General features: G+C 43.7%; 1 protein-coding gene across 5 annotated transcripts; it reads right to left on the reverse strand.

Moving 5' to 3' along the window:
• Nucleotides 1-78: 78 nt before the first annotated feature.
• SEC16A (SEC16 homolog A, endoplasmic reticulum export factor) lies at nt 79-26,542 on the reverse strand. Of its 5 annotated transcripts, XM_053996283.1 has the most exons (32): nt 22,807-23,030; nt 20,004-22,534; nt 18,744-19,256; nt 18,035-18,177; nt 15,629-15,714; nt 14,804-14,933; nt 14,170-14,368; nt 12,949-13,120; nt 12,395-12,537; nt 11,903-11,964; nt 11,549-11,687; nt 11,052-11,294; nt 10,715-10,812; nt 10,090-10,171; nt 9,819-9,936; nt 9,477-9,588; nt 9,148-9,253; nt 8,555-8,695; nt 8,346-8,459; nt 7,546-7,747; nt 7,113-7,352; nt 6,340-6,428; nt 5,790-5,948; nt 5,466-5,543; nt 5,189-5,245; nt 4,910-5,021; nt 4,466-4,603; nt 4,289-4,389; nt 3,835-3,909; nt 3,163-3,222; nt 2,189-2,263; nt 79-1,774 (listed from the first exon to the last, which is right to left on the reverse strand). In XM_053996283.1, the coding sequence occupies exons 2-32, from the start codon at nt 22,461-22,463 to the stop codon at nt 1,706-1,708; spliced, it is 6,516 nt and encodes a 2,171-aa protein (XP_053852258.1). In that variant the 5' UTR covers nt 22,464-22,534; nt 22,807-23,030; the 3' UTR covers nt 79-1,705. The 5 variants fall into 5 exon arrangements, with proteins under 5 accessions (XP_053852258.1, XP_053852256.1, XP_053852255.1 ...); XM_053996281.1 differs by lacking the exon at nt 22,807-23,030 and adding an exon at nt 26,453-26,542 and having other exon boundaries at nt 18,744-22,534; XM_053996280.1 differs by lacking the exon at nt 22,807-23,030 and adding an exon at nt 26,453-26,517 and having other exon boundaries at nt 18,744-22,537.

The following is a 26,542-nucleotide window of genomic DNA, read 5'->3' on the forward strand; positions in this document are numbered from 1 at the left end:
CACAGATCATTCCCAGACAAAGAGGAAAGGCTCCTTCACCCACCTCATTAAAGCAATAACCACAAGAAGAAAGTAAAATGTGAAAGTGCTCCAGAGCGCAAAATATTTTATTTAAGAATTTACAGTGTCAAATCTTACACTTAGGAAAGACAGCAGCTCCCAGCTCAGGGGGAGCCTCCTTGAATGAAGTTGTTTGGCAGTCTCTACTGAAAGGAGAAAATAATCAGCAGCCTGGCTGGACTAGAGGAAAGCCAAGTGTCTGATTAGGTTTCAGTTATAGAAAAGTAAACCACACTGACTGCTGCTGTCCATGTCGGGGATTGAGAATGGACCAGCACACAAAAGTTTCTAATCCCCCTAAACAGTGTTTTACTTGGGCTGCATACAAACTTTTTGGGACATACATAAGGCTATCACAATCTTAGAAAAGTGGTGTTATTCAGGAAAAGAAAAAAAAAAAAAAAAAAACAAAAAAACAAAAAAAAAAAAACAAAAAACCAAAAAGACAACTGGGGACAAATACTGGCAATTTCACATTCGTATTACTTCTACTCCTGGGCAGAAATTCAAGTAAAATCAAATAGTTTGGTGGCAAGTTCTAAATAAAATATGGCCTAATGATTTAATAAATATTTAAAGTTTATTTCTCTCTTTGCAGATAATTCAGATTCTTCAGTGAATATAAACACTGCATACCATGGTTTTCAATATTTCCTATATTAAACCTAAAGATTTTGAAGTCCATCTCTAGAGGTCTAATCCGTCTACTTTTAGTATGAAATTTAGCTGTTAGCTATTTAAGACCTTGGTTATTTTAGTAAGGGAGATTCAAGAACGGCTTATTACACTGATTCTGGCACTCCCAAAAGGAAAAAATAAGCAACTTTCAAGGTGTTACCCCCCAGCTGCAGAGTGCCAGCAGTTTGAGAGAAAGCAAAGTAACCGTATTGCACTTAAACAAACACTCACTCGTCAAGAGAACAGCGTTGGCTATGATACAGAGCTCCTTCCCACTATACACTTGGCTTTACAGGTAGTCTAAACCACAAACTACATACAGACTAGGAAAGATCCAAATCAAATCAGGATTAGATTACAGTCACAGTTTTCATTCAATATAGGTCGATTTATTTGGATGAGCTGTGGCCCCCTCCCGGCTCCCAAAAACCAAACCAGCACGAGGCAGCTCCTGGGTGAGCCTCTCCCAGGGGAACATCTCTGGTTCCACACTCTGGCTGAAAGCATCACGATTGTGCATGGTCCTCTTAAGGCCACAGTGTTATCTTACAATGTGGACATGTTTGCTTGTTTTTTACCCCTGCTGGGAGGGGAGCATCCTTCAGAAATTAAGGAATCCCTGAAACTATGTCTCAGAAGGTCACGCTAGTAAGGTTTAAAATAAACTTAAGGAATAAATTGCCTATGCAATTTACAAACAGGTTTTGTAACAGACAGCAACTATTTCCTCTCTTGTGCCTATTCTTTATCACAGCAAAGCTATTTCTAGCCAGGTTTTGAAAAGGAAAAGTTACATATATTTCATGTTTGGTAATGGTTTGCGTAGATGAGGTGCAAGCATGAAAAAATCACCCATCATTAGATTTCTGTCATGTCAGCTGCAGCTGATACCACGTGCTGTAAGGCTGAGTAGCTCTTTGCATACTCAGAACGTGAGTAAGGATTCCAAATACAAAGCCATTGTATTCTACTTCAATGTTGGATACTTCCTCTGTCCAATTCTTCCCAGTCTTGAACTTCCAGTGGCTGCAGGAGACTGTAAAAAGAAAGGTATAAACAAAATGTTCTGTAAAAGTATCATGGTGGAGACAAAAATTCAAGAAACCAGCAATAAATTTTGAATGGGAACTTGTTAAATTGAACAGGTGCCAGACTGATCTTTGTGCACATTTAACACTCTGTGTGCAACAACCCAGATGAAGTTGACAAAGCACAAAATCATGTTTTGTTCAAAGCATGGAATCAGACTGGTTTGGGTCAGAAGGGACTTTAAAGCCCACCACATTCCACCCCCTGCCATGGGCAGGGACAACTTCTGCTGTCCCAGACTGCTCCAAACCCTGTCCAGCCTGGCCTTGGACCCTTCCAGGGATCCAGGGGCAGCTACAGCTTCCCTAGGAAATCTTGAATAATAAGGATAAGGAAAAGGAAAGATGAGGTTTTCACTCACTTGTGCAAATTGAGAGGGGTTGTAGAACGGTACCGCCCCTGCTGAAGGTGCCCCCGAGGGTGGAACAGTGGCAGGCTGGGAAGAGAAAAAACTGAAATTAGACAAGGGCAGAGAGGAACTCCAGTGCCTCTCAAATGTGGTCTGCTAAGTTATACAGAGCAAATATTCACAGGAATAATGCCAACAACATGGAGAGCGCAGCCTATTGGAACAACTCCAGAGTGCTGGTACAGTTTGCATCCAGATCTAGAACAGGGCTGGCTTAATGTAGGAATTGGCCAAACAGTGTCACATGCATCAACTGCAAATAGCTCTGCAGGTCCAAAGCATGCAAAACCAACACAAGACACCAGTGCAACTCCACTCAATTAGTACCTTCTGCCTTTGTTAGTACACACCTCAAGACTTGCCCCAAAATAAACATTCTATGTCAGGTTTTGCTTTATTACGAAATATCAGAAAGGTTTGTGTCACCCCTTTGTGGTGACCTCACAGCTCTGGAACTTCCAGCAGAGATGAAGCATTCCTTTAATTCCTACAGGGACTTTTGCAAATGGTTTATTACCAATTTGAAACTGGCAGCAGCAGAATGACCAAGTTTTGCTTGTATTGAGTCTTTTTAGGAGGTTTGTTTGGTTTTGTTGGAGGATGTTTGGGTTTTTTTGTTTTTTTTTTTGTTTAAAATCAACTGATTTCTTTAGTATCCCAGAAATAAGATGATGAAATTATGTGAATCTCTTAGGAACATAAACAAAAAGCATGCCTGGATTACATGCACTCTCATAAAGACACAAAACTGAAGACCCTGTTTGAGTGTAAAAAGGAACACTACATGATCTACTTTTAATGATAGTTCTGTGAAATGAGGGGGAAATGACTAAAAGTAGCATTAGTATTTGAGCAAATGCAAAATAAAGAGGGGAGGGGGGAAAGTAAATAAGTTAACATAAATGAGAATGGCCAGCCACATGTACCTGATTAAAATGCTGGCTTACTTCACGTGATAATGAACTCATTGAACTAGAGCGCGAAAGCTACAAAACAGCAAGAACACACAAATACAAAAAAACACAAATAAAAAAAGTCGTCATGCATGTCACTGCCTCAAGCTTTCAGTTGTTTTATTTCATTGTCAAAGTCTCACTGCCAAAGGTTAAACCAACTTCAAGTTAAAAAAAAAAAAACAAAAACCAAAAACAAACGTAAAGCCAGAAGTTAGTTTAAATCAAAAGGACTTCTTAAAGCACAAAATTATGTAGGTATAGAAAACATTTAGTAGGAACAAAGGTCATGTTACTCTGCCTGGCACACAGCAACTTGTTCTCCTTGTGTCTTGCACTTTAATATTAGTGAAATTATATGCATGCACGGAGGCAAGAAGAGACCCTTCAACTGCTACTGACATTTTAATCTGAAAAAGGCTTTTAAATGTACTTATATAGGAAAAGGAGATCACAGAATGTAGGACATGGAGGCTGAACTTCTCATATGGACTTAGACATCTTTTCTCTATAATTCTGGAGGCAGTCATATCACATCTTGGCTACTTATCAGCAACTGAATCAGTTACTTGTTTTAGATGGCCCATTGTAAGACCACTACAATTAACTGTAAATAGTCATTAATTACTTTGCATCAAGCCTTACCTCGCCTGACTGGGAGCCATCAGGGTTAGGAACATGAAGTCCAGATCCAGGAGGAAGGGCTGCAGGGTTTAAGTACTGAAGGAAAACAAGGCACTTCTGTTTATCATCATCACTACAAGGCTATTCCACATTTCCCTTAGAGATCCCACTGGGGCAGAACAATGTTACAGCCCACCAGGCAGGTGTAGTGTGCAGTGCAAGACTCTTCCCATGTTCTCAGTCCCTTTCCTGCACCCATGGAAGCTGCAGCCCTGTCAAACTAGGAAATGCAACCTCCCACTTCCATTTCCACTTGTATTTCTCTTCTCCTGTTCTTTAAGCAAAACGTTAAACCACAAACCCTACAACAGCATCATGCTTTATGGACTGTGGCTGTGAAACTGCTGCTCAGAATCCTGAGGGGGTTTGAATCCGAACTTTGGGTTCTGCCTACAAGACATTCCTTGGAACCCACCTCTGGCTCCACAGCTGCAGCAGGGTCTGTGCTGGTTTGGTTTGCAGCTGGTGTGTGCTCTGCTGCTCCACTCCCCTCCACGGGCTGGGATTCCCCTGGAACTACAGAGGAAATGGGATTTAGCCAAACACACCCCATAAATAGCCATAAAACCTCCCCACAATCCTATCCACACACCTGAGTTTGGAACAAACACGTTGGCAGGAATGGGCATTGGTGCCAGGGGGGCAAACAGGTCTGATGGTGCAGGAACAGCACCACTTGCCTTGGTTCCTCCTGGATTCAGGACATCCACATAACGGGCTCTGCTTCCAGCTAAACCAGAAACATGCAGAAAAAAACAGAAAGAACCCTTGTGTTTATCATGCCTGTGTCTACTTTGAACAGTTGGCTGGTTAAAGCATCTTTCAGGATCAGGAAATAACACTCCAGGGATACAAACAGTAATACCCAAGTCATGGTACTGTGACAGCAGTGCACGAGCTGGGCATGAGCAAAGCCAGCAACAGCCACAGCTCCACTGAGCTGCCAACTGCTCCCAGACAACCCAGGCAAAGTCAGAACTTCTGCCTTCATATTTTATGCAGGAGAAAGTCTTCAAATATCAGTGCTGGCTGTTACCTGCTCTCCTGGAGAACACGTTGACAGAGGCACCAGGTGGGCCTCCAGGCCCAGGGGGAGCAGCCTGAGCAGCTTTAGGAAATCCTGTTGGAGGTGGTGGAGGAGGTTTACTCTGCAAGGAGACAAAAAAAAAAAATCCAATCACACCATTGTCTGATGTAGCACATTTTAATCCAAATTCAGTAAAAAGCAGCTCTTAAGAGACAATTAAAGAAAATTGTGTGCCAAGTACAGATTTTTGTTTTCTACTTTGAAAATTATGAGGGCTTGGATTTTTACCTCTTCTTCTGGTTCATCCAGATTAACCCAACGTTGTTTCTGCTCATCCCAAACAATCTAAAAGAAAATCACAGTCAAAAACAAAGAGCTCAATGCAAGCTGCTAAAAAACTTTAAAATAACTGTAATCTTTTTTTTTAAAAAAAAAGCTGGTCTTAGAATAAGAATAATCTTCAAAGTTTTACAATCATCATCAAAACAATGTTCATCTGTCATCCAGGAGAACATAAGGAACAAATTCAAGTATATAAAGGTTTTTGTGATTCTTGGGGCCTTACTGATTTATTCTTGTCATCTGGCAGGTGAGCCTCATTCTTTCCTTTTCCCATCAGCCAGCGAAACCAGGTTCCACCAGTCTAAAAACAAATTAAATCTACTTAGTTAATTCTCTCCCTCTCAGTTAATTCTTGTCTCACTTTACAGGCAAGTTAAAACAAATTTCCATGCAAGAACACATTTTCTGTCAGGGACTTCAACTCTTAGAGTTGCAAGTAATAAGTAGAAATAGTTTAGTCAGGACTTCTTAAGTACAGTGGACCAGGAGTCACCACATTTACCAACAAATCTCCTCCAGATGTAGGTGCCTTTCTAAGGAAGTTTACCTTTCTGGGTGCTGCCTCCTTTTTTGTTTCTTTTTTAGTCTCTTTCCCTGCAGGAGCAGAGGGAGGAGGAGAGGGTTGTTTTGCTGCAGAGTTGGATCTCTCTCGAACCACAGAATGAGCAGAGGACTCTGAGGTTGTTCGGGACCTTCGCCCATAGCCCTGGGTCACAAATACACAGGGAAGCAAAAGTTGTCACTGCTGCAGTGATGGATCACATTCCACCTCGCTAAAAACAATCCTTCTTTGAAAAATCCATAAACAGAACAGATCTAGAAGTTCATACAAAATAAACCTTAAGATGGATCGTTGTCCTGCTGCCTGGTTAGATATAAAGCCAGGACATAAATGCATAATAAACAAGCAGATCAATATCTGACACAGCATTAATTTTTTATCAAGATTTTCCACACAAAGACATTTAATCTGGTTCTTTGGGGACTTCTAAAAACCAAGCTTCAAGTCTTGCTGAAGAGCAATACAGAGCCCCCAAATCTTCTTGTGTTTGCATTGTGCTGCAATGCAGCTGAAGAAATGTGTGAAATAACAATACCATGTTAGCCATTCTGCCATAGAAATCATCCTCTCTCTGTTCAGGGAAGGAGTTTTGTGAAGGAGACTCTGGGGCAATTCTCTGCATTCCTTAAAAAAAAATTAGATTATGTTAGCAGGGACACACACCAACAAAAAAACCCAACAGTAAACACCAAAGCTCCCAAGCCCCACAACAGTTTTAAGGCAGAAGTTTTCACCAGTTATGAGTTTTGTGCTGGAAAGAACCTGGTTTTTTAAAGAAAGAAAGCTGCAATTGCTGTGATTTTTTCCTCCTCTCCTATCTGGGTTTGTGTTTTTTTCCAAACACAGGCCAGAGCAGGCTGAAGGACTCAACCATCAGGATGGAGCATTTAAAGGTTCCTCACATCTCAAACTCTGCCAAACTTAAGTTTCCTTCCCTCCACATGTCAGGCTCTGCTGTCACAGAGTTAAAACCTATCAGGGTCCTAGAAACTCATGTCCAGAGGCAGAAATCCCTGATATCCCTTGGAAATCTCTTGGAAACAGAACTGCCAAGCTCACTGCACTCAGGGATTACCTACCAAGGTCTAAATCATGATCTGCTGAGTCTGACCTCTCTCTTAAACTAAGCCAACAAAGCAGGATGAATGCTACAACTTTCTACAGATGTTTCTATACCATTACACGGTGTTTTTAAATTTAATTACCCAAAACATTACTATTTTTTAAATACTGAGATATTTTGAATTATTCCCTGGAACACTTCATTCCCTTTCTAAGGAAGGAAAGCTGTTTATTAAGATCCCAGACCTGTTTCCAGGTTTGTCTGTTCTTCTGGCTGTGGTTCCATTTCTTGTGGTGGCCCTCCTGGGGGTAGTGTTGTCCCTAAATATAGTGGTGATGGTTCAGTTCCATAGGGATTTGAAAATCCTTGAGGTGCAAAGCCAGGTCCTGGAGCAAGAGGCTGAGGAGCCACTGGGTAGAAGGGGACACTTCCCTGGTCACCAGGAGGAATCATGGCAGCTGAGCCATCAAGGACAGCCTGAGGTACTGCAGCATGAAAAAAACCCCAAAAAAACAGAGTTAAAATTAAACAGAAATTACAGTGTGAACCTTTTACCTTATGAATGATACAATGCACAAGTGAAATCTCCCTGTTCCAACCAGCCTCTTAAGTGGTTTCGTGTATCAGAAACCCAAAACCTTTGTTTTCTCTCTGTCATAAAGGATATGAAACACCAACCTGAAGGCATCAGCTGCACGCTCTGCATCTGTTGAGCCATACTGGGTAACAAGGATGCCAGCAAGGCATTTTCAGCACCTGGCCCCACGTCACGGCCACCTGCCCCATCACACTGACTGGCACGGTCCAGTTCAGAGCTGGGAGTGCTGCATTCGTAGGGAGGGGGAGTGGATCTGTCTGTGTTATAGGCTATTGCACCCTCCTGCAGGAAAAAACCAAGATATTATTAACTGATCTGCACCAGACATCCAGTTCATAAGTAAGGGAACACAGAGCAAAGGAAATCTTAGGTGTGAAAACAGTTTTTTAGTGTTCAGTCAAAGAAAAATGAGTTTTCAGCCATTTATAAGCCAAGATCAACCAATAATTAGAAGGGTTTATTTGTTTTTAAATTGAAACACAGTTAATTAGCTCAGGGTTCAAATTTCTAACACATCTCTTTAAATAAACTATAATTATTTCTAGTCTGTTATAATCTAGCAACACCAATCCACACACAAGGTATTTTTATGGCAAGCAGATCCCCTGATTACTGCAACCCAATGAGTCCTGCAATTCTCCTTGCATTATAGTATAAAGAAAAACCTGTCTCATATAACCTTCATTATTCTGTATTGAATCTCAGGGCACTGAAGTGTGGTAAATTCACTTGGTTTACACCATAGCATTTGCAATTTAGGACATGAATATATAAGGTCACATGTTTCTGTGATTAGCAGTGTAAACAAAACCACTTTAAAAACTGGATTTACACTAATCCTTTACAGGGAATAATTCATGCTGAAAAGCACACACCATACCTTGATCTGTCCATCCACATGTCGAAGTGTCACCAACCAGGGGGGTTCAATAAAAGATTCCTGCTCTGGTTTTTCTTTTATCTGAGGGTCAAACAGGCGCAGCTGGGATGACATCTGAGGAAAGGAACCATTGCCAAGTGTGAGTTCATCAGCCATAGCTTCCCACCTACAATACCCAGCCACAAACACTTCATTCTTCCTCATGTTACCTGGATTAGCTGGCCAATCAGCACAGGGGAATAGTAGTGTGGATCTTTGAGGACAGTTCTGGAAATCACTTCACAGTAGTGGAAAGCCTGGGCAGCAAGGCCCATCTCAGCCAGCCGACAGGCATAGATGAACTTGAAAACCTGGGGAGGCAGGCAGGACAAATAAACCAAGTGATCACAACACTCTGGGTGGTAACAAATAAAAGGAAGTCTGACATTTCAGCTGAAAGCTCAGGTATCTCATTATCACATCTAAAATTAAAGGAAAAAGCATTCAATTCTCCTCTTCCACCTAATGCATCCAGTGGAAGCTGTCTATGTACCTACAGCTAGTGCCAGCAAATTCTGCTGGATTGTTCTTTTGGAATACAGAATTACAAATTATAAAGTTAAAAGTTAGAAGTTCATGATGTAGAGATGAAAAAAGTGAGAATGAAAAGACAACAGGAAAACAGCTATGTGGCATTATTATCCATGAATATTTCATGTTATAATAGAGATAATATTTGCCACACTGAACACAGCACATGAGAGATTAAAAGCATGACATCTGCCAAAACAGAAACCAAACCAAAACAGGAACAGCTCCTCACCTGGAAATTGGGCAAGCAGCCAGGCTGACTTCCTAGTGACTGTGCATACTCATAGGCTTCTGTTCTTTGAATGGCTTCATTGGTGGCAAACTTTAAAAATGGCAAGCTGTTTCAAGCAGGGAAAAAAAAATATTACTTGAGCTGACAAATACAGATCTGTCACTGTCAGACACACAGCTCTGTTAGACACAAAATATCAACAACTTCTACAAGACAGGACACTAAATAGTTATCTCAAAACCAGCTAGTGATGATAAGGGGAACAGTACAGTCTTTCAAACTTCCATTTTTGCATCGAGAAAGCTGGGTTTAAAAAAAAAAAGTCAAACCTGTGATTTGATCCAATTAGGACAAGCTTTGTTGTCTTCCTTGTGTAAACTCCAAACCCAACTTGGGCCATAAGGTAACAAAAATGAGCAGCATCCAGCAGGCCTTTAGAAGCTGTAGAGAAATAAAGGACAGAGCTCAGGATATTTCAGTGGCACATTCGGTGTCCTGTGTTGTTTGGCTTTGCATTCAAATGACTTCACAAAAGAGACAAGCCCATATAAAACTTCTCCACTTTATATTTTATAAAGAAATTGCCTGTTTTCAAAAAAAAAAAAAAAAATAGGCTGAGCAATCAAAGCTTTTCCCTCAGTTATCACCCTGTTCATTTCCCCAAGAGTTACCAAGAGTGTCTCCCATGGTTGCAATGGTCCTGGATTCCAAGTCCACGTTATTGGTCAAGTTGGATAACACCATTGCTAGGTGAGGCCTCCAGTCTCCCCATTTCTCATCTCCACAGCACTAAAATGAGAAGAATTACGAGGTCAAATCAGTGACTGGAGCTCTGCATGGTTAAGTGTTTTAACCTAAAAAGGACCAAAACAACTCTGATATTCTGGGAAAGATTTCTGTTGGGAACTCCCACTACTCCCTGCAGCTCCCAGAGAATCTTACCGTGGATGCAGCTGGCATCCTTCCAGACATGAGCTGGTAAACAGTCTGCAGAGGGTCATTAATTGGGAGACTGTTGGCAAATCTACAGAGACATTGCAGAGAACAACAAAACACAGACATGGGGTAAGCAGTTAAAATGTACTTCAGCTCTCAGTGGCAATTAATCTAACGTAGCTCAAGAGAAGAAAGTGCTGTGTGAAAATACTACACTGAAGAGGAAATTACCCAGTGGATGATGTTCAAAAGTAAAATATTACAAGTGAACTGGTTTGTCACTCTAACATCAGTCAGTCCAAACTAGGAAAAGCTCTGGATTCTCCCCAAGCCAGCTGACTTTAACAAAATTGACAGTTGAGTTTTTACAGTTTTTTTCCCAAGCAAGGCCACAGATGATATTGTTCAAATACTCCTTAAATGGATCAGGTAGCAGAGAACAACTTCTCAGGCTTAAATTTATAGCCAGAAGACCCCAGAATAAAAAGTAATAATTGACAAATACATACACAGGTAAAATTAAAGCATAAATCTTGCATGAACTACTATGGATAACCCATGATTTTGACATTCTCCACCTCATTAGCAGAACAGGCAGCCAAATTTCACTAATCAAAAAGCAACCCAGTACCTGGTCATCACTCTTGCATGTGTTCTGTTGTCCATTTTGCTGGCAAGGAGCAGAGCATGACCCCACAAACCATGTTTCATGGCAGACTCCAAAGCATCCTAACAAACACACAAATTTGTTTCCTGGGAATAAATTCACGTACTACTCATAAAAACCAGTTTTACAGTAGTAATTTGTGATCAAATCAAAGTATGTTTAGGTAAAAGCTAACACACTATAATTTTGCTTTAGATTATGAACTGTAGGGTATAAATTTCTGTATCAGAGTAATACAGTGCCATGAAATATTGCATGCACTACAAAAGTTGCAAAAATAAGTAGCAGCACAGGCACTCACTTTCTTGCGGCCATAAAACAGCAACTCCCTGAATCTCTCAGTCTCCTTCTCAAAACTGTCAACAGTGGTTACAAGATTATCAGTGAGAAACGAGAGCTGGGCTTCACCAGATTCCTCTTCCACTTGTTCCAAAGCCTCATTAGTGAAATCAATCAAATTTGCCTCATTAGGGGACTTCCCAGGAAGCCACACCGTTTTGTGATCTCGGAGCAGAAGTTCAGCCAGGTCTGTTCCCACAACAGTCTGTGTGTGCAGAGGAAACAAAAATTGAAAAATCTGTTATTTCAACACTGCCTGCATTTTATTTGGCACTTCAACAGCAATATGTGAATATCAGCACCTCTGAGCAGCTGAGGGTGTGCTCAGTTTACACATTCCTTCAGTCTGTGACATATTCCAAGATCAGTGACTAGAACACAAACTCCTGATCTTTGCACAAAAACTATTTGTGTACAAAACACTTTGGGATAGATAAAAACTCCAGCAGTGAGACATACCCCATTCTGCCTGCACAACAGTACAATAAAGTCCCAAAGAAGACTTGCAGATTCTTTGTCAATTAAATTTTCATTCTTAAAGCACTGAGCAGCTTTACTTTGTGCAAAATTAATAACATCCACTTTATGGGTCTCATCCCTGAAAAAAAAAAAAAGAAAAAAGTTTTAATGAGACAAATGTAAACATTCAGGTCATTATTTGTGATTACTCTGAGGAATAAATTTAAAGCTCATATATTATTTAAGCAGGTGAAAAGCCACAAATATTTTAAGTCAGTTTAAATCCCATAATTTGCAATGAAGAAATAATTTCTCCATGTATGAAAATTATTTCTGAAAACTGTAGGAACATACTTAGCAAGAGGACCGGGAAAGGCTCTCATCTCTTCTTGCTCTGGAGAATGTTGTAACATAGTCTAAAACACAAATATAATCCATAAGAAATTCTTGTAACTCTAAATTTTGCTTTTTTCTAATAAAACCCCCAGAGCTGAACAGGACCCATCATGTAATCAAGCCTCTTAAGCAAAATACAAAGGGTGACTTTGTCACAACCTGCACAAGGATGATAAATTATGAAATCTACTTTACATGCTAGTTACTCTGTACATCTTCCTGAACAAAATTATAAGGAGCTGCATGATCTCATCATGACTAAGTCATCTCTCAGAGGAAAGGAACTTTTACACTTACTGTTTTACTTATGATTACAGCCCAAACAGTTAAAGATACATGCACTGACATAAAAAAAAGAGAAATCAGGAAGTTATAAATTCAAACTCCCCACTCCCCTTCCAAAAGAAGGACCTTTATTCCATTACTTCCCATTTTCTTTTTAAGCTTTACCTCCATGCTGTGGATTTCAACCAGAGCTGGCTGACCCTCAGAAGGCAGGTTTGGCAGTGCTTTTATTAAGAAGCCCCCAGGCCCAAACCTGGCACAGATATGAGGCACTGAAAATTTCTCAGGTGTTGAGGGCCTTAAAGGTGCTGAAATGGGGAGAAAAGATAAAATAAGAACAGGTAACCTGCCCTGCAGCTAAGTAAAGTTGCTGATGTATTTACCCAATTCAATAATCCTGCAGTGTTAGTGGAAAAGACCCTGTTCTTGAATTTGGCTGAACTTTGTAAGAAACAATTAGTTCCTTTATAATCCCAAAGTCCCAAACCTTAAGATTTGCAATAACTAGAACAAAACTAGACTCCAGAACTTTAAAATTATTTTTTTTTCATGTAGGGGCTTGAAAAAAGATATTGTTTGTATCAGACACATCTCTGTACAGACATATAACACATCTTCAAGGAGCTAAACAGACATCAACACTTTGGGAAAGCTTTTCCAGAGAAAGTGTTTTGTATCTATAGCACAGTGCTTCCCCTCATTCCCCAGCGTGGCCATACCTTGCTCCACAGCTGACCAGCCTGTTTCAGCAGGGTAGCCATAGTCTGTGAAAGGCTGCTGTCCATCAAAGCTGGGGTCATACCCTCCGTAGGGATACTCTGCGTGCACTGCCTGCGCAGGAGTTTCATAGGCATTGCCCGTTAGATCGTGATTGCTCCTGTAGAGCTGGCTCTAGGCACATCAGATTAGTCAGGGTTAGCTGGGAGTTACACACAGCAAGCAGCACTGCACACACTCAGCACTCCTTCCTGACAGCTCCCATTCCTGTGCAACAGGCTTACTGCAGCACGGCCTTGCAGAAAGGCACCCTGTGAGACCCTTCTGTGCAGATAATTAATCCTTTTGTCTTCTCCCTCAATGTTTTTACCATCATTTAATCTGTTCACATCCAAGCATGTTCAGTACTCTCACAATAGAATCTCTATGGGCTTGTGTGAAAAGTTAAGATTATAGCACCAGTTCTGATACCAACAACCGTGGGTCAGAATGAATGTTCACCTCTGCTGTAACAGACAGAAAATCCCAACTGAAAAACCCCAACAAATGCCAAATGACAGCAGGTGCCTAAAGATTAATGCCTAAATGATTTCCAGTACTACTTCACACATTACTAAATGAATTGGAACTCAGATTGGAACAGTACCTAAACTTTCAATAAACATGATGAATCAAGTACAGGTGAAATGACCTATTACATGAGCAAAAACCATACCTCAAAAATTAGCCAAATATTCCCTAAGGTTTTCACATATCTGTATTTGTGGTGTAAGTGGATGAGTAATCAGTTAGCTTTGGTTTTTGCTTTTAAAGTCAAAATCATACAAATATGAAGTTAGTCTTTTAACACATCCCAAGTTCAGTAACACAGCCAAGCTTGTGATGAGAAAAACGCCATGACACAAGGCCAGGCACACTGTCCACTACAGCCAAGCACAGGGAAGGCAACATTCTCACAAACAGCAAATGGATTCAGTAGAGGAAATTTTCCATTTATGTGTGTGTGGCAACTTGCACAGCTGAGTGCTGATTTTGGTTAAAGTTCTCCTGACAGCTGTGACAAACATTAAGTACAAAACCACGTTACAAAACGGCCTTAACTTAGGAAAGTTTTCGAAACACACATTCCCCGCGCTAACCCCTGACATATTTTCTTATTTTCTAACGCTTCACCCACCGCCACCAGAGCAAGTGCCAGGCTGGTGTGTGCAGCTGGAGCTCACCTGCTGGGAGCGAGAGCTGAAGCTGCTGTGGTGGCTGTGGACGCTGCGGGAGCTGCGCAGGCTGTGGCCCGAGTGCTCGCTGTGGACGCTGCGCCGGTCAAAGTCGTCCCCGTAGGGATCCCTGTGCGGCTCCGAGTCATCGTCAAAGCTCCCGGTGAAACGGGGATCGTACCTCCAGTTATCCTCGTATCGGTCATTCCTGAGGGACACAGAGAGCGGGAATGAGCTCGGCCACCCACGGGCTGGAGGGAGGTGACTGTCAGGAAAACTGGACATCACTCCAGAAGGGCTCTTAAATCGTTGCCCACGCTGAGGTTGTTGTCACGGTAAACAAACTGACATTTCTTCATGGAGTTCGTCCAGATTATTCAAGATCAAGACCAATACTATACTCAGAGTGTCTTCTAAACACCAACAGAATGTCCAACTGGTCTAAAAACAAATGCTGCTACCTCTCTCAGAGTGATGTGACAGCTCATCTGGCTTCCCTCAATGACCTATGTTAAAGCTACAGAAAGAACAGACACACACACACTCGCAACTACACTGTGAAATATGTGTAACACTGCATTTTAATAGCCTGCTCAGAGAATCTGGAAAGAGCACCGGGAGAACGTGGATTGACTGGACAAACCTGCTGCCATATGGATATGCTTCTCTCTTCTGGTAAGGGTTGTGTTCAGCATCATACCAGTACCTCTGGTCATAACTCCTCGGGTCTCTGTACCTGGGGTCATAAGGGTATCGTTCCCAGCGACTTGGATCTTTGGAAAAGAAAAAGAAATGCTTCAGATATTGCTAGGTTTTGCCTGTTATCTTTTTCTGCTCCTTTCTCTCTAATCACAAACTGGTTTGGTCCTGAAGCACAGAGCGAACCCAAAAAAATGTACTTAAAGCTACATAAATATGTCCACACCTTTTTACTCTAAAAAAAAGCTTAAAAAATCAATTTCACACCTTTCAGAGAAACATGGCTGTTAGAGTTAGCTACTCCTAAGGGGTCAGTGTATGCCATCAGATCTTTTCTAACATCTTTAAAACTCAATCCTACTATTTGTTATGACATTCACAGAATCTCTGTGATCAGTCTGCAGAGTGCCAAGCAAAACATCTCAGGATGTGGACAGATGTTGCTTAAAACCCTCCCAGGCACTACACAAGCAACTACCTCCAGACTCCCAACGCCAGCATGTCTCAGTGAGCACTTAGATAATGATGGACAAAACCGAAATCCAGCCGTGAGTCAACTTCTGTTTACACCCACCTAAAATTCACTTTACAGGTTTGCCTTCAGGTCACACACCAATGACACACCCCAGTGAAAGGCAGCCTTGCAACACGTACAACAAAATTGTTCTGTACCCTTACAATGGAGGGTTTGCACAAAGGAAAGGCAAACTGAAGGTTCAAGTGAGGAAAATCTATGGAAAAAAAATCAGAGTTCTTTTGCACACCTTACCTCCATAATCATAGGAGTTTGGGTAATAGCCTGAATAATAATCACTCCATCCACCTTTTCCATAATAATCTTCTGTATACCCTTGCCTGAAAGAAAGCACACAAGTATGAAAAGGTTGTTATTCCTCCTAAATCTCTTCTAAATTCAGCAGGAGGTAGGAAAAACTCTATGCCACAATTGATTAGACCAGAGTTGCATAGTTAAAATAATCCATTTCCAAGAAACCAAGGAATCATAAAATGAAGACTTTATAACCCAATATACCACTAAATTGTTGTGTGCCACTGAAAGCTGACAGCATACAATAATTTAGTGGCTTTATAAACTGCTTTGGTGATAAGTTTAATTGCTTACAGACAATTAATCACAAGAACTACTGCTATAATTAGCATCCTTTGAACTGTCTCAACAGAGAAGTCGATAATTTAACAATTCATTAAGAAATAATAGCTCCCCCAAATTTAACAGTGTTTTATTATACAGCTTATGATGAAGAAAACACTCATTTACAGAGCTAATTGTCCAAACAAGCACAAAAACCTGGCTAAAACCAACACAGCAAAGCAAGAGTCAGTGCATAGAAAAAAAAAAAATTTCTTCTGATGAAAAAAGAAAGATGTGGCCATTATTTGAAATATAATGAGCCTTTATTATACGATGTTTTCAGGTCATCATCCTAAAAGGCCAGAGGATGTATGTTAGATGAAAATTGCAGTGTCTACGTGTATGTGCACACACATAAATGTATATATATCCATGTATGTTTGTACCTGCACAGGTGCATGAATCTCACAAACACACCTGTGCACACACACAGCAGGTGAAGACACTTAATGCCAGTGTGGAGTGATGGAAACTTCCACCTTTCCCTACAACTGGTCCTACAACTCAGAGTGCAAACTCCAAAGTGGCGCAGCGAGCGCAGGAGTGTGGGAAGTCTGCTAACACAGCACTCACTGCAGAGGAGGAGCTCTGATCTTATCAGATCAGGTTTAGCCACCCAACCAGTCTCCCCAGTCTGCTCCAGAGAGATCTCACTCCTTTCTCCAAGCAGAGTTTACAAAGCTGCATCACCACCACTGCACATTCGGGGCAGTTTCACACACACACACAGCTCTGCTGCCCTGCAGCTCCACACCACAGTCCCTGGCTGACTGCACTGGCACTCACACATCAGCCCTGACACAGCCACTTCTAACAGGCTTTGATCTGCCCACTGCCACCTACAGAAACTTCAACCCCTTCCAAAAATAGTACCTCAGGAGAGAACACACCAGGAAGTGCTACTAGAGGTTATCAGATCATTTCAAGAGCTCACAGCACACTTAAATTCATTTAAAAAAATGGTAAAAGTTATCCCATGGAGCTACAGCCATTGTTTTGTTCTCTTCAAGACCAAAATACAACTATAATCTTCTGGAGATGATAAACAAAATGTTATATTTGTAATTTGATCACTGCTCCATGAGTGAACTACCAACAACAGACAAACATTACTAAGGGTTTAATAATTTCCAGACAGGTAATAGGAGTTTCTGTGTTAGAAACTGCAAATTCCTCAGCAGATAACAACAATAACATTTTGTCATTAATTTGAAGTTCATACAAATAACTTACACAATTATCATCAGAAACCAGCAATCTCTTCAAGGTAATTTGCTGCTTCTTGCTTGAGTAGAGATTTTATCCTGCTTTTATTTAACATTTTCAAGTAGCATCTGAACACATTGTTCCCCTCTCTCAAATGTCTTTATTTTGTATTAATCAGTCAGATCAAGGCTTTTAAGTTTCCCTAACCAAAAATCTTCAGTGAAATGAGTGGGTGGGACATGCCCACACAGCACCTCTGCCACCCAGACCACACTCTGGGAGCTTTGTGAGGAAAGCTTATCCACAGCTGAGGGAATTGTCACACAAATGGATCTGACACAGCACCAAGATGCTGTCACCTGAGTCACCACTCTCTTCTGAGCACCTGGGTACAACTGTGTATCCATGGTGCTGCAAGGCAAATCCCACCCAATGTGCAAAAGTGCCATTCATTAACAGAACAAGGGGCCCCTGCCTAAGTGCAAGGCAGAAAATAAATGAGTATTGATTAATAACCCCATGCCTGCACTGCTCTTTCACAGCAAACATCAGCACTGAGGCTATCACAGTGACTTCCTGCCTGGCACAAACACCAACAACACCCAAAGAACTGAATGAAAGGAAAAACAAGCAAGAGAAAAGGCTGGGGAATTGTATCTTTTCCAGACACGGCATTTGATACCGCCCATCCCTAGGGCAGCACACAAAGAGGTTTTGAATTCCTCCCTGTGGCTTATGCTGCAAAACTTCAACAGGCACCACTACACTCCCTGCTTTGGGGAACCCAAATGTTGACTCGGTTGAGGAATTACACACCTGGAGGAAGGTCTGTCGGAGCAGTGGCTGGCCCTGGAGCTGGGCCGTTCAGGCTCGGGGTAGCGGTAACTCCCGGGCTCCATGTAGGCAGTGCTGCTCTCGTAGTGTCGGTACCGGGGGTCGTACTGCCCGTAGCTGTCCTCCTGCAAAAGCACAGGCAAGGGAAGAGGCTTCACACCTCCAAAATTAACAGTTCAAACCAAAAAACATCACCATTCACACCACAGCCGTGACACTTGAAGAGATGCAGGTTAATAAACTACAGCTTAGCTTTCATTACTTTTTGTGGCAGAAGTTATAGTCAAGTTATTAATATCCTAAACTTAAGGAAAAAAAAAAACATTTTGTCTGGACTAAAGGCACTTCAACCTATCTACTAAACCATCAATAATTCAGGCAGCAGATAGGAACCAAATCTGAGCACCTGGACAGCCAAGCCAGTTATAACTGCAAACTTTTTTTCCAAAGAACCAAACAAACTGCTATGAGCTGACATCTGTGCCAACTGGAATTGGTATCAGCAACTACTTAAGTTTCCATAATCTTTGCAGTGTCAGTTTTGTTACTGCTGTCTGGATTTTCCCTAAACTTAAAACACTTAATGTGAATACTCTGCTGAATGTTGATCATGACACGACTGCTTGAATTCATAACTCAAAAATGAAAAAATACATACCAAGGGGGAAGAAAGGGAAAAATAGAAACTTACCATGTAATAAAGGTGAGCTGCTGTCCTGGGGTCTGCAGGAGGATAAGGTGGTGGATATGGGGCCTGGTAAGCGTCGTAAGGATGTCTGTAGTAGTAGTAAGGGTTCTGGGGTGGACCAAAGGCTTCCTGAGGGGTCTGAGGAGGGGGTGGACGCTGCAGGTCTTGCTGCCCGTTGGGTGGGACTGCCTGAGCAGTGGTGGCAGGAGAGGCTGTGGCAGCTGGAGCACCTGGAGGCTGTTCTGACACCGGCTGCTTCCCGGGACTCGTCTGGTCGTACCTTGGCTGGGCTGAACCTGCCTCTTGGGGCCCCCCTGGCTGGGGATGGCTACCCAGCACCTGGTTCTCCCCCTGCTGCAGGGCTTTAGCCCCTGTGGGAATCTGGGAGTCTGGAGGAACTGAGGACTGCCCAGATGTTGGTGGCTGCACTTGAGCCGCTTGCATTTGTGGCTGGGGTGGCAGCGCTCCCTGTGCAGCTCGGTCTGCTGCAGCCTGGTGCTGCACATCTTTTGTCACCTGTTGATAGAAATGTTGTTTGTCAGGCACCTCGGGACACACCTGACCAGCACCACCGGCCGCCTGTTGGATTGGAGCACCAGAGGGTGACTGATTGTGCACCTGGACAGAATTACTTGTGCTGCTTTTCTCCAACGTCCGTGGCACTGTGAAGTCCAGCACTCCAGCAGCTTCTTTGCTACTTGACTGATTTGCAGAATTATTAGCCTGTGCTACGGAATTAACAGGGGGGACTAGGCCACTTGCACTTCCACTGGGAAGATTTGTCCCAGGAGAAACAGATGAGTTAGATCCTGGCTTGCTAGCAAATTCAGGAACAAGGCCTTCCACATGAACATTCTTTTGCCCTTCTGGAGTCAAATTAAGAGGAGTTTTCATAAGCAAATTTGCAGGCTGATTAGAAGCAGCATCAGAAGAATTAACAGGACTTTGTAATAAATTATGTTTTAACAGGTTAGTATTTGGAAGTGCATTAACTAAGAGAGATCCAACTTGCATCACAGGTAATGGCATGTTTTCCCCACCAGCATGTGAACTTTGGGGACCCATCGCAGGCTTGTCCCCAACTCCAGAGTCCTTCATTGGCTGATTGTTTTCATTGTTGCTTAGCTGATTAGATAGAGAAATAGAAAAATTAATTGGCTGAGCCAAGTTATAGCTTTGATTAGGCTGAGCAATCAGGATAGGCTGATTTTGCAAAGACTCTGTAGGTGGAGAAGACAATAAACTTGCATAACCAGAACTTGCCTGAGACTGAAGTGCTTCCTCTTCTCCCATTTTGGGAGGATTCTCAAGATTTTCAAAAGCTATATTTCCATCCTGGGAGTGCTGCACAGCAATAGTCCCTGGTTTACATGGCTGCTGATTAGACAGGCCTTCCTCTGGTGGCTGAATGACTTCCACAGTCTGTTTGGCAGGTACGTACACTGCAGGAGCAGCAGGAGCTAGGAGAACATTTCCCCCAAAATTTGGTAACTCATTGTGAGCCCATAAAGTTGTTGCTGGGCTATCACACTTCTTAACTGCTCCCTGAGCTCTGGTTGAGGATCGTCTCTCAGATACCGACTGTACATTTTCCACAACAGGTCCAGAGTGCAGCGTGTTTCCAGCCTCCCCAGCGCCTGCAAGAGGCCCTGGGTGTACCTGAGGCATGTAAATTGTTTCCAGATTATCTGGTGGCTGTTCAAGATTGCCAGGGGATGCAGCAGGCACTGCTGTGTTCTTCTTGATATTCTTTTGGTTTGAGTGGTTCTCTCTTAATTCAACCACCATCTTTGCTTGGTCAATCTCTGCAGGTTTTATACCAACGCCATGGGACCTCACAGGTTCAAAAGAGCTATTTGCACTTGTCTGAAACACTCCTGTAGGCTTAGGAGGACTTGGAGTGGGAGGCTGGGATAGATTGCCGTGGTAGTTCTTGCTCAGGTTTAGCTCACCTGAATCACCTCCCAGAGGAGAGGAGTCAATCTGTTTGAAGAAGCTGGCAGAGGATTCCTCATCAGGCTTCCCAATTTCCTGCTGGATAAATGTACCGACTTGCTCTGGGGGCCGTGCCGAGCTGGAAGCGCTCCTGAGGCTGATGCTGCTGTAGTTGGAAGAGACGCTGTCTGGCCGGGCAGGGTGAGGTAAGGAATCAGGTGCCTCCAGGTTTGGTCCTCCTTCAGCATGGCTCACAGCAGCGTTCTTGGGAAGCATCTGACCCGGGAAGGATCCGTACCTGTACGGATCGGGACCGGCAGCAGGGGATGAAGCGTTGATGTTCTGTGGTTCGCTTGGCAGCACTTCCTGATTCTGAATGCACTCCAGGTTCTCCACATTTTCGTACTGGGACCCAGCAGCTGTGTCACCTATCTGTGCCTTGCCATCACCAGCAAACAGAGAGTGCTTAGCAGCCTGTGCCTCCTGATGGCTGACAAGTTTAGGGAAGTACTGGACATCCATTCCTTTCTGTACCATCTCACCAGCTGTACCCAGCTGTGCCTGAGAGAGAATATTGGTTGCTACCTGCTGAGGATGCACAGGCTGGTGATACAGGGAGGCCGAATTTTGCTGACAGGCATCAAACTCTGTTTTCTCCATTACATATTTTTTTTCAGATGAAAGTATTTCTTCATTTTCTGCCTCGTCCCCTTTGAAAAACATGGAGAGAGTTCCTGGATCTCGATCTGTGGGAATAGACCTATTTGACGTTTCAGACATAGCTGGAGACTGGTTTTTGGGGTTGTTTTCCTGAGCTGTGGGAAGGACAAAACCGGAGTCTTGCAAAGGTGGCTGTGCGTAAAACTGTTCCTGGTAAGGTTGGTTTGACCAAGGGTTAGTCATTTCTGTGTTCTGCCTAAACACATTTCCAGGCTGGATGCTGTTCATGTGATGACTGCTGTTTGCAGGGCTGTTTTTGCTATTCTTCTCACAGCCAGCAGATAAAGGCGCTTGCACGATGTTTTGTGGAACACCTTGGTGTCCAGGACCCTGTGGGACATTTGCGTGAGGAGGAGGGTGAGAGGTGCTGACCGAAGGCTGAGAAACGTTATGAACGTCAGTCTGAGGAGACGGCTCAGGATAGGGCACAAAATTCCGAACTGGAGACTGCAGATTCCCTGGGACGGGCCTCCACTGGGGCCCAGGCTGCTGGGGAGGTGGTGGGAAGAGTGCTGCTGTGCTGGGTGCTGAAGCTGCATCATTTGGATCTCTGCCAACATCCTGTCTAGCTCCAGGTTTGCTCGCTGCAGACACCATTCCAGGATGCACACTGAAAGAACTTTCCACTGCTGCTCCTGGGTTATAATGCCCACGGAGTCCGAGATCGGCGTTGGGACGCCCTTCTGCAGCACTATTTATAACATACCCCAGGGACGGAGAAGGAACTGGAACACTGGAAAAGCTACTGGTGCTTATCCCTGCCTGAGACACGGGAGCTGACAGAGAGGTGTGTGGTCCATGAGGGCTGTCCCCGGCGCGGGCGGGCGGCGGATGCACGAGGGCTGGCTGTGGGAACGCCGGTGCGCTGCCCTTGGGTGGATTATCCAAAGGGGAGCCCTGCGGGGTTTGCCTGCCGAAGGCAAACGGGTCTGTCACGGGCTGCACCGGCGCAGCTGCGGCGTTTGCCCGCTTGCCGAGGGGGCTGTTCCTCCAGTACATGTTGCGAGCCACGCCGGCGGGAGGAGGAGGAGCCGCCCCTGGAGGGACGGGCTGCGGTGGCTGCTGCATGGTGGCCTTCTGGCAGGGTCACACGGTGACAAACCGCCCGCGGAGGCAGTTCAGAGATTTCTTCTTCTGGCCTGCTGAGACAACACAGGTATAAGTCAGTTCCCTTTCTCACAATATGTGCAGCACTTAAGCAACTTTTATTTCAGAAACAAAATCACTCAAAGAATTTGAAGCGGAAAATATCTCCCTGTTCTTTAGAATGCATAAGGAACCGACACACTCCATTGTATTTCTAAATCCAAGTCTGGCATTAATGAAGTGTAAGGCTGTGTGGTATCAATGCACATTATTTAACAATTCTATTAAACATATCCAAGTAAGACTAATGAAACACAGTCCAGACCTGTACTAGTGTCAAACCCTCCGGTGGTATCCCAGAAATATGCATCACAGACCAGACAGCAACCAGGCAGGAACAGAGCCTGCAGCACCATGCCCTGCTCAATTTAATTATGAAGAGCTGAGAAGTCATGATCTAGCTCTAATTCTGTTAGAGATGATCTTCAGCCCTGCTGCACTGGCACTCCATGTAGCTGGACCTTTTCACAGGTAAGATGAGAAGCATCCCTAGAAGGAATTCATCAGATGTTATCACTTTCAACAGTCCACTCCTGGTTTAACCAAGAAAACATCGTGTGGCACTGTATTGTTATTTATTCTGAGAAAGACAATTGCATCTTCATCACAAATATTCTCTCTTCTAGATGAGTGCTGCATAGCAAAAGTGCATTTAAGGATAGAAAAACAATCAACTACCCCCACCTATCAATGACCATTCTCACTTTGACACCAGTGGGACTTTGGCACAGTATCAGGGTTACAGCTGCACGTCAGGGTGGAAAGGACACACTCAGAAGTAACCCAACCCCAGCTCCAAACAATACCAGGCAGGAATCTGGCACACAGGCAGTTCAGTAAATTCATCAGGGTATCTTTTTCAATTTTATCACCCCTTAATCTGGGGAGGATGGAGGCTGGCAAACCAGAGGAATTCATCAATACTTAGCCAGTGGAGCTCAGTGAAGCCTTAGCAGCATATGATAATCTTGTTTTCTCATAGTACACAACAAATATTGTTTACAATATGCAGAGTGAAGTACCCACAGCAATTGCTCCACACCAGTTGCTTATAAAAGAAAAAAGCTGTGCAATTCTTATTTGGAGTTCTTCTAAGATTCAGCATCTTGTCAGTAAGAGTAATAAGATGGGCAGCCAGAAAAGTCAGATGTTTGTGATCAGGACAAAACTGTTATAGTTATCGAGAAGTTCAAATGCAAAGCACTTCTGGTTTCTTGTTAACAAAAATACTATATGTATTTCATAAAGATTTATACCTAAAAATTCTAATAAAAAGCACACTGAAGTACCACAGCACACAGCCTGGACATCAGTACAACTCTTCCTAAAGAAAAATGTCTCCAACAGCACTGTGTATCATCCAGGTCCCTATTTCAGAGTTAAAAGAGACTCTCAATTTCTTCCCCATATCCGTATATTCCACAGCCATATCTAGAGTTAAGACTCCATAAATTTGTGTTTTATTAAGATGAGAAAGACAACAACAAACAGATTTCAACAGAGCTCCATCAGTTTCATGCATTACTTGCATGTGCCTTCACCATTCTTTTTAAAGCACAGCTGCTGAATTCCATCAAGGAATGCTTACAAAGAGGTTTCAGGACTTTGCAATCTTTTCTCCTGTTACAATCCTGAGGTGAAGGTTTTCCAGCTGGCCATGCTTACCAGCCTTGCTGCCAACCAGGCTTCCAGGAAATCCTGCCTAAACACCCACCTTAAGGAAGCTTAAGGAACCTCTGGCTGTTCTGGGCATCCCCATTTCTTTTTCATCATGTTCTTTGTTGTATTAACCAGATTTCAAAAACTCCTCTCTCCCTTCCAAATAAAAGCATGTGTTTATGCAACATACTTTGGGTTGGGGAGGGAAAAAGCTAATTAAACCATCTGCCAAGGCATTTATGTCCTGGAAAGCACAAACTTCACTGACCAAAATATTGGTATCTACTACATAGCTCTGTTTTTCATAGAAAAGTTGTTTCTGAAATACAGCTGAGCACAAAAGCCAACTCAAATACCCACTTCCAAATGTCTAATGTGGACTTTACTCCTTGCAGCATCTTATTAAAAAAAAAATCCTAATACTTTACCACATTTTTGTAACAGCCAGCACCAGTAATTAGCTAATAAAAATAAGTGTAAAGTCCTACTTTTAGGCATTCTTCTAACAGGATCTCTGATGGTGCATGACAGAGGTTTGATAGGAGAGATCAGCTTCCTCAGAAGCAAAGTTAATATTAACAGACTGCACACAGTAGGAAAAGCAAGCAAGATTTGAGGAGCTGAGTCCAAATAAAATGAACGTGCCCATGTCAAGTAATTTAAACAGAAGATAACTCAGTGCTACTGACCCTCCCTTGTGCCTCATCCAGGATTAACAGAAATGCTGATTTTAAGGAATTTAGAAATAACTACACAAGTTAAGAGCAATCCACCTCTGCTTTGTATAGTTTGGAAATTCTTAACTTCCAGCTGGTTTATTAATTGATAGAGCAGAGCAGCCTGCTAAACATGAGTCACCAGGAGTAACAATTGCAGAAGGCGTACCAAAATAACATTGCCAAAGAGGAAAAAAGGATTAAAACCCTCTAGATGAGGCCATAAAATTAAGTTCACCTGATGAGCTCTATAGCTTCATCTACAAAGAAATAATTCCTTTGGGGGCAACTAATTAAAACCTATCTAAATAAATTACTCTTAAACAGAATAAGTATGCCTATAAAGCAGGTTAGAGAGGACTAATATTAACTCTCATCCTCACAAATGAAGCAAACAATAAATAACATGTTCACATACACAGTTTCCTGGTAAAAACAAAACGACTGAAAAAAAAAAAACCACCCCAACAACTCACTGCAATCTCAAATACAGGAACAGCTGGAAAAATGAGATTTGCAGCTTTGAAATCAGCAACTACTTCTCCAGTTTTATCTCATGTAGACAGCTGCACATCTGCACACATGTGGGTGACAGATTGAACACGTTCTACATCATTCACTCCCCCGACAGATTCCTACCGGGCTTTTCCTCAACAGCAACCAGAGTTACAAATGTTATCCTGTTAAAGTGTAGCGACGGGAACGGCTTTAAACAGGCACAGGGCAGGTTTAATGAGGGATCAGGGAAAAAAATTCCTTCCCTGTGAGGGTGGGAATGCCCAGAGCAGCTGTGGCTGCCCCTGGATCCCTGGAGTGTCCCAGGACAGGGCTTGGAGCAGCCTGGGCCAGTGGAATGTGCCCCTGCCCATGGCAGGGGGTGGAATTTGATGATTTTTAAGGTCCCTTCCAACGCAAACCAGTCCGTGACTCCACCAAAACAGCTCACTGGGCACCAAAAGCACAGAAGCAGCACAAAGCGCTGCCGTTTACTCCGAAAGGAGCCCGGTTACCGGCTCTCCAGCCCAGCGGGTGCCGAGGCTCTCCGGCAGCCGCACTCCTGAGTCAGCACCAGTCGCACCGACCTGGGGCACCTGACAGCTCGCACAAACCACCCTGACCCGGGAGCAGCGCTGTCAGAGCGGATAGGCGACAGCCGGCAGCAGTCGGAACCTTCCCCCTGCCGCTCCCCACGGAATAACCTTCGCAGCCCCGCAGAGCGGCCCTGGCCCGCCGCCCCACTGGAAACCGCCCAGAGAAACCCAAATCCTGCGGGAAAACCCCCGGGCAGCGCAGCCCGCGACTGCGGCAGCGCCTTCGCCCCTCCTTGCGGCACCACGGCCCGCCCCAGCCGGGGCCGGGGGCCGAGCCCGGAGCTGCGGGAGCCGCCGGCTCCCTGCGCTGCGACAGCCCCGAGGCCCACGCTGAGGCACGGCGGGGTGGGCACCGGGGACGCCGGGGCCCGCACCTCAAGCCCGGCGCTGCTCACGCAGCCCACCCGGGACCCTCGGCCCTCCCTCCGGGCGCGCCCCGCGGTACCTGGCAGCCGCCGCCGGCCGAGGCCCCTCAGCAGCGGGCGCGGGCGCCGCCGCCCCGCGCGGCCCCAGCACCGGCCGCCGCCATCTTGGC

This window comes from Vidua macroura, chromosome 21, assembly GCF_024509145.1.
Source record: "Vidua macroura isolate BioBank_ID:100142 chromosome 21, ASM2450914v1, whole genome shotgun sequence".
NCBI classification, from domain to species: Eukaryota; Metazoa; Chordata; class Aves; order Passeriformes; family Viduidae; genus Vidua; species Vidua macroura.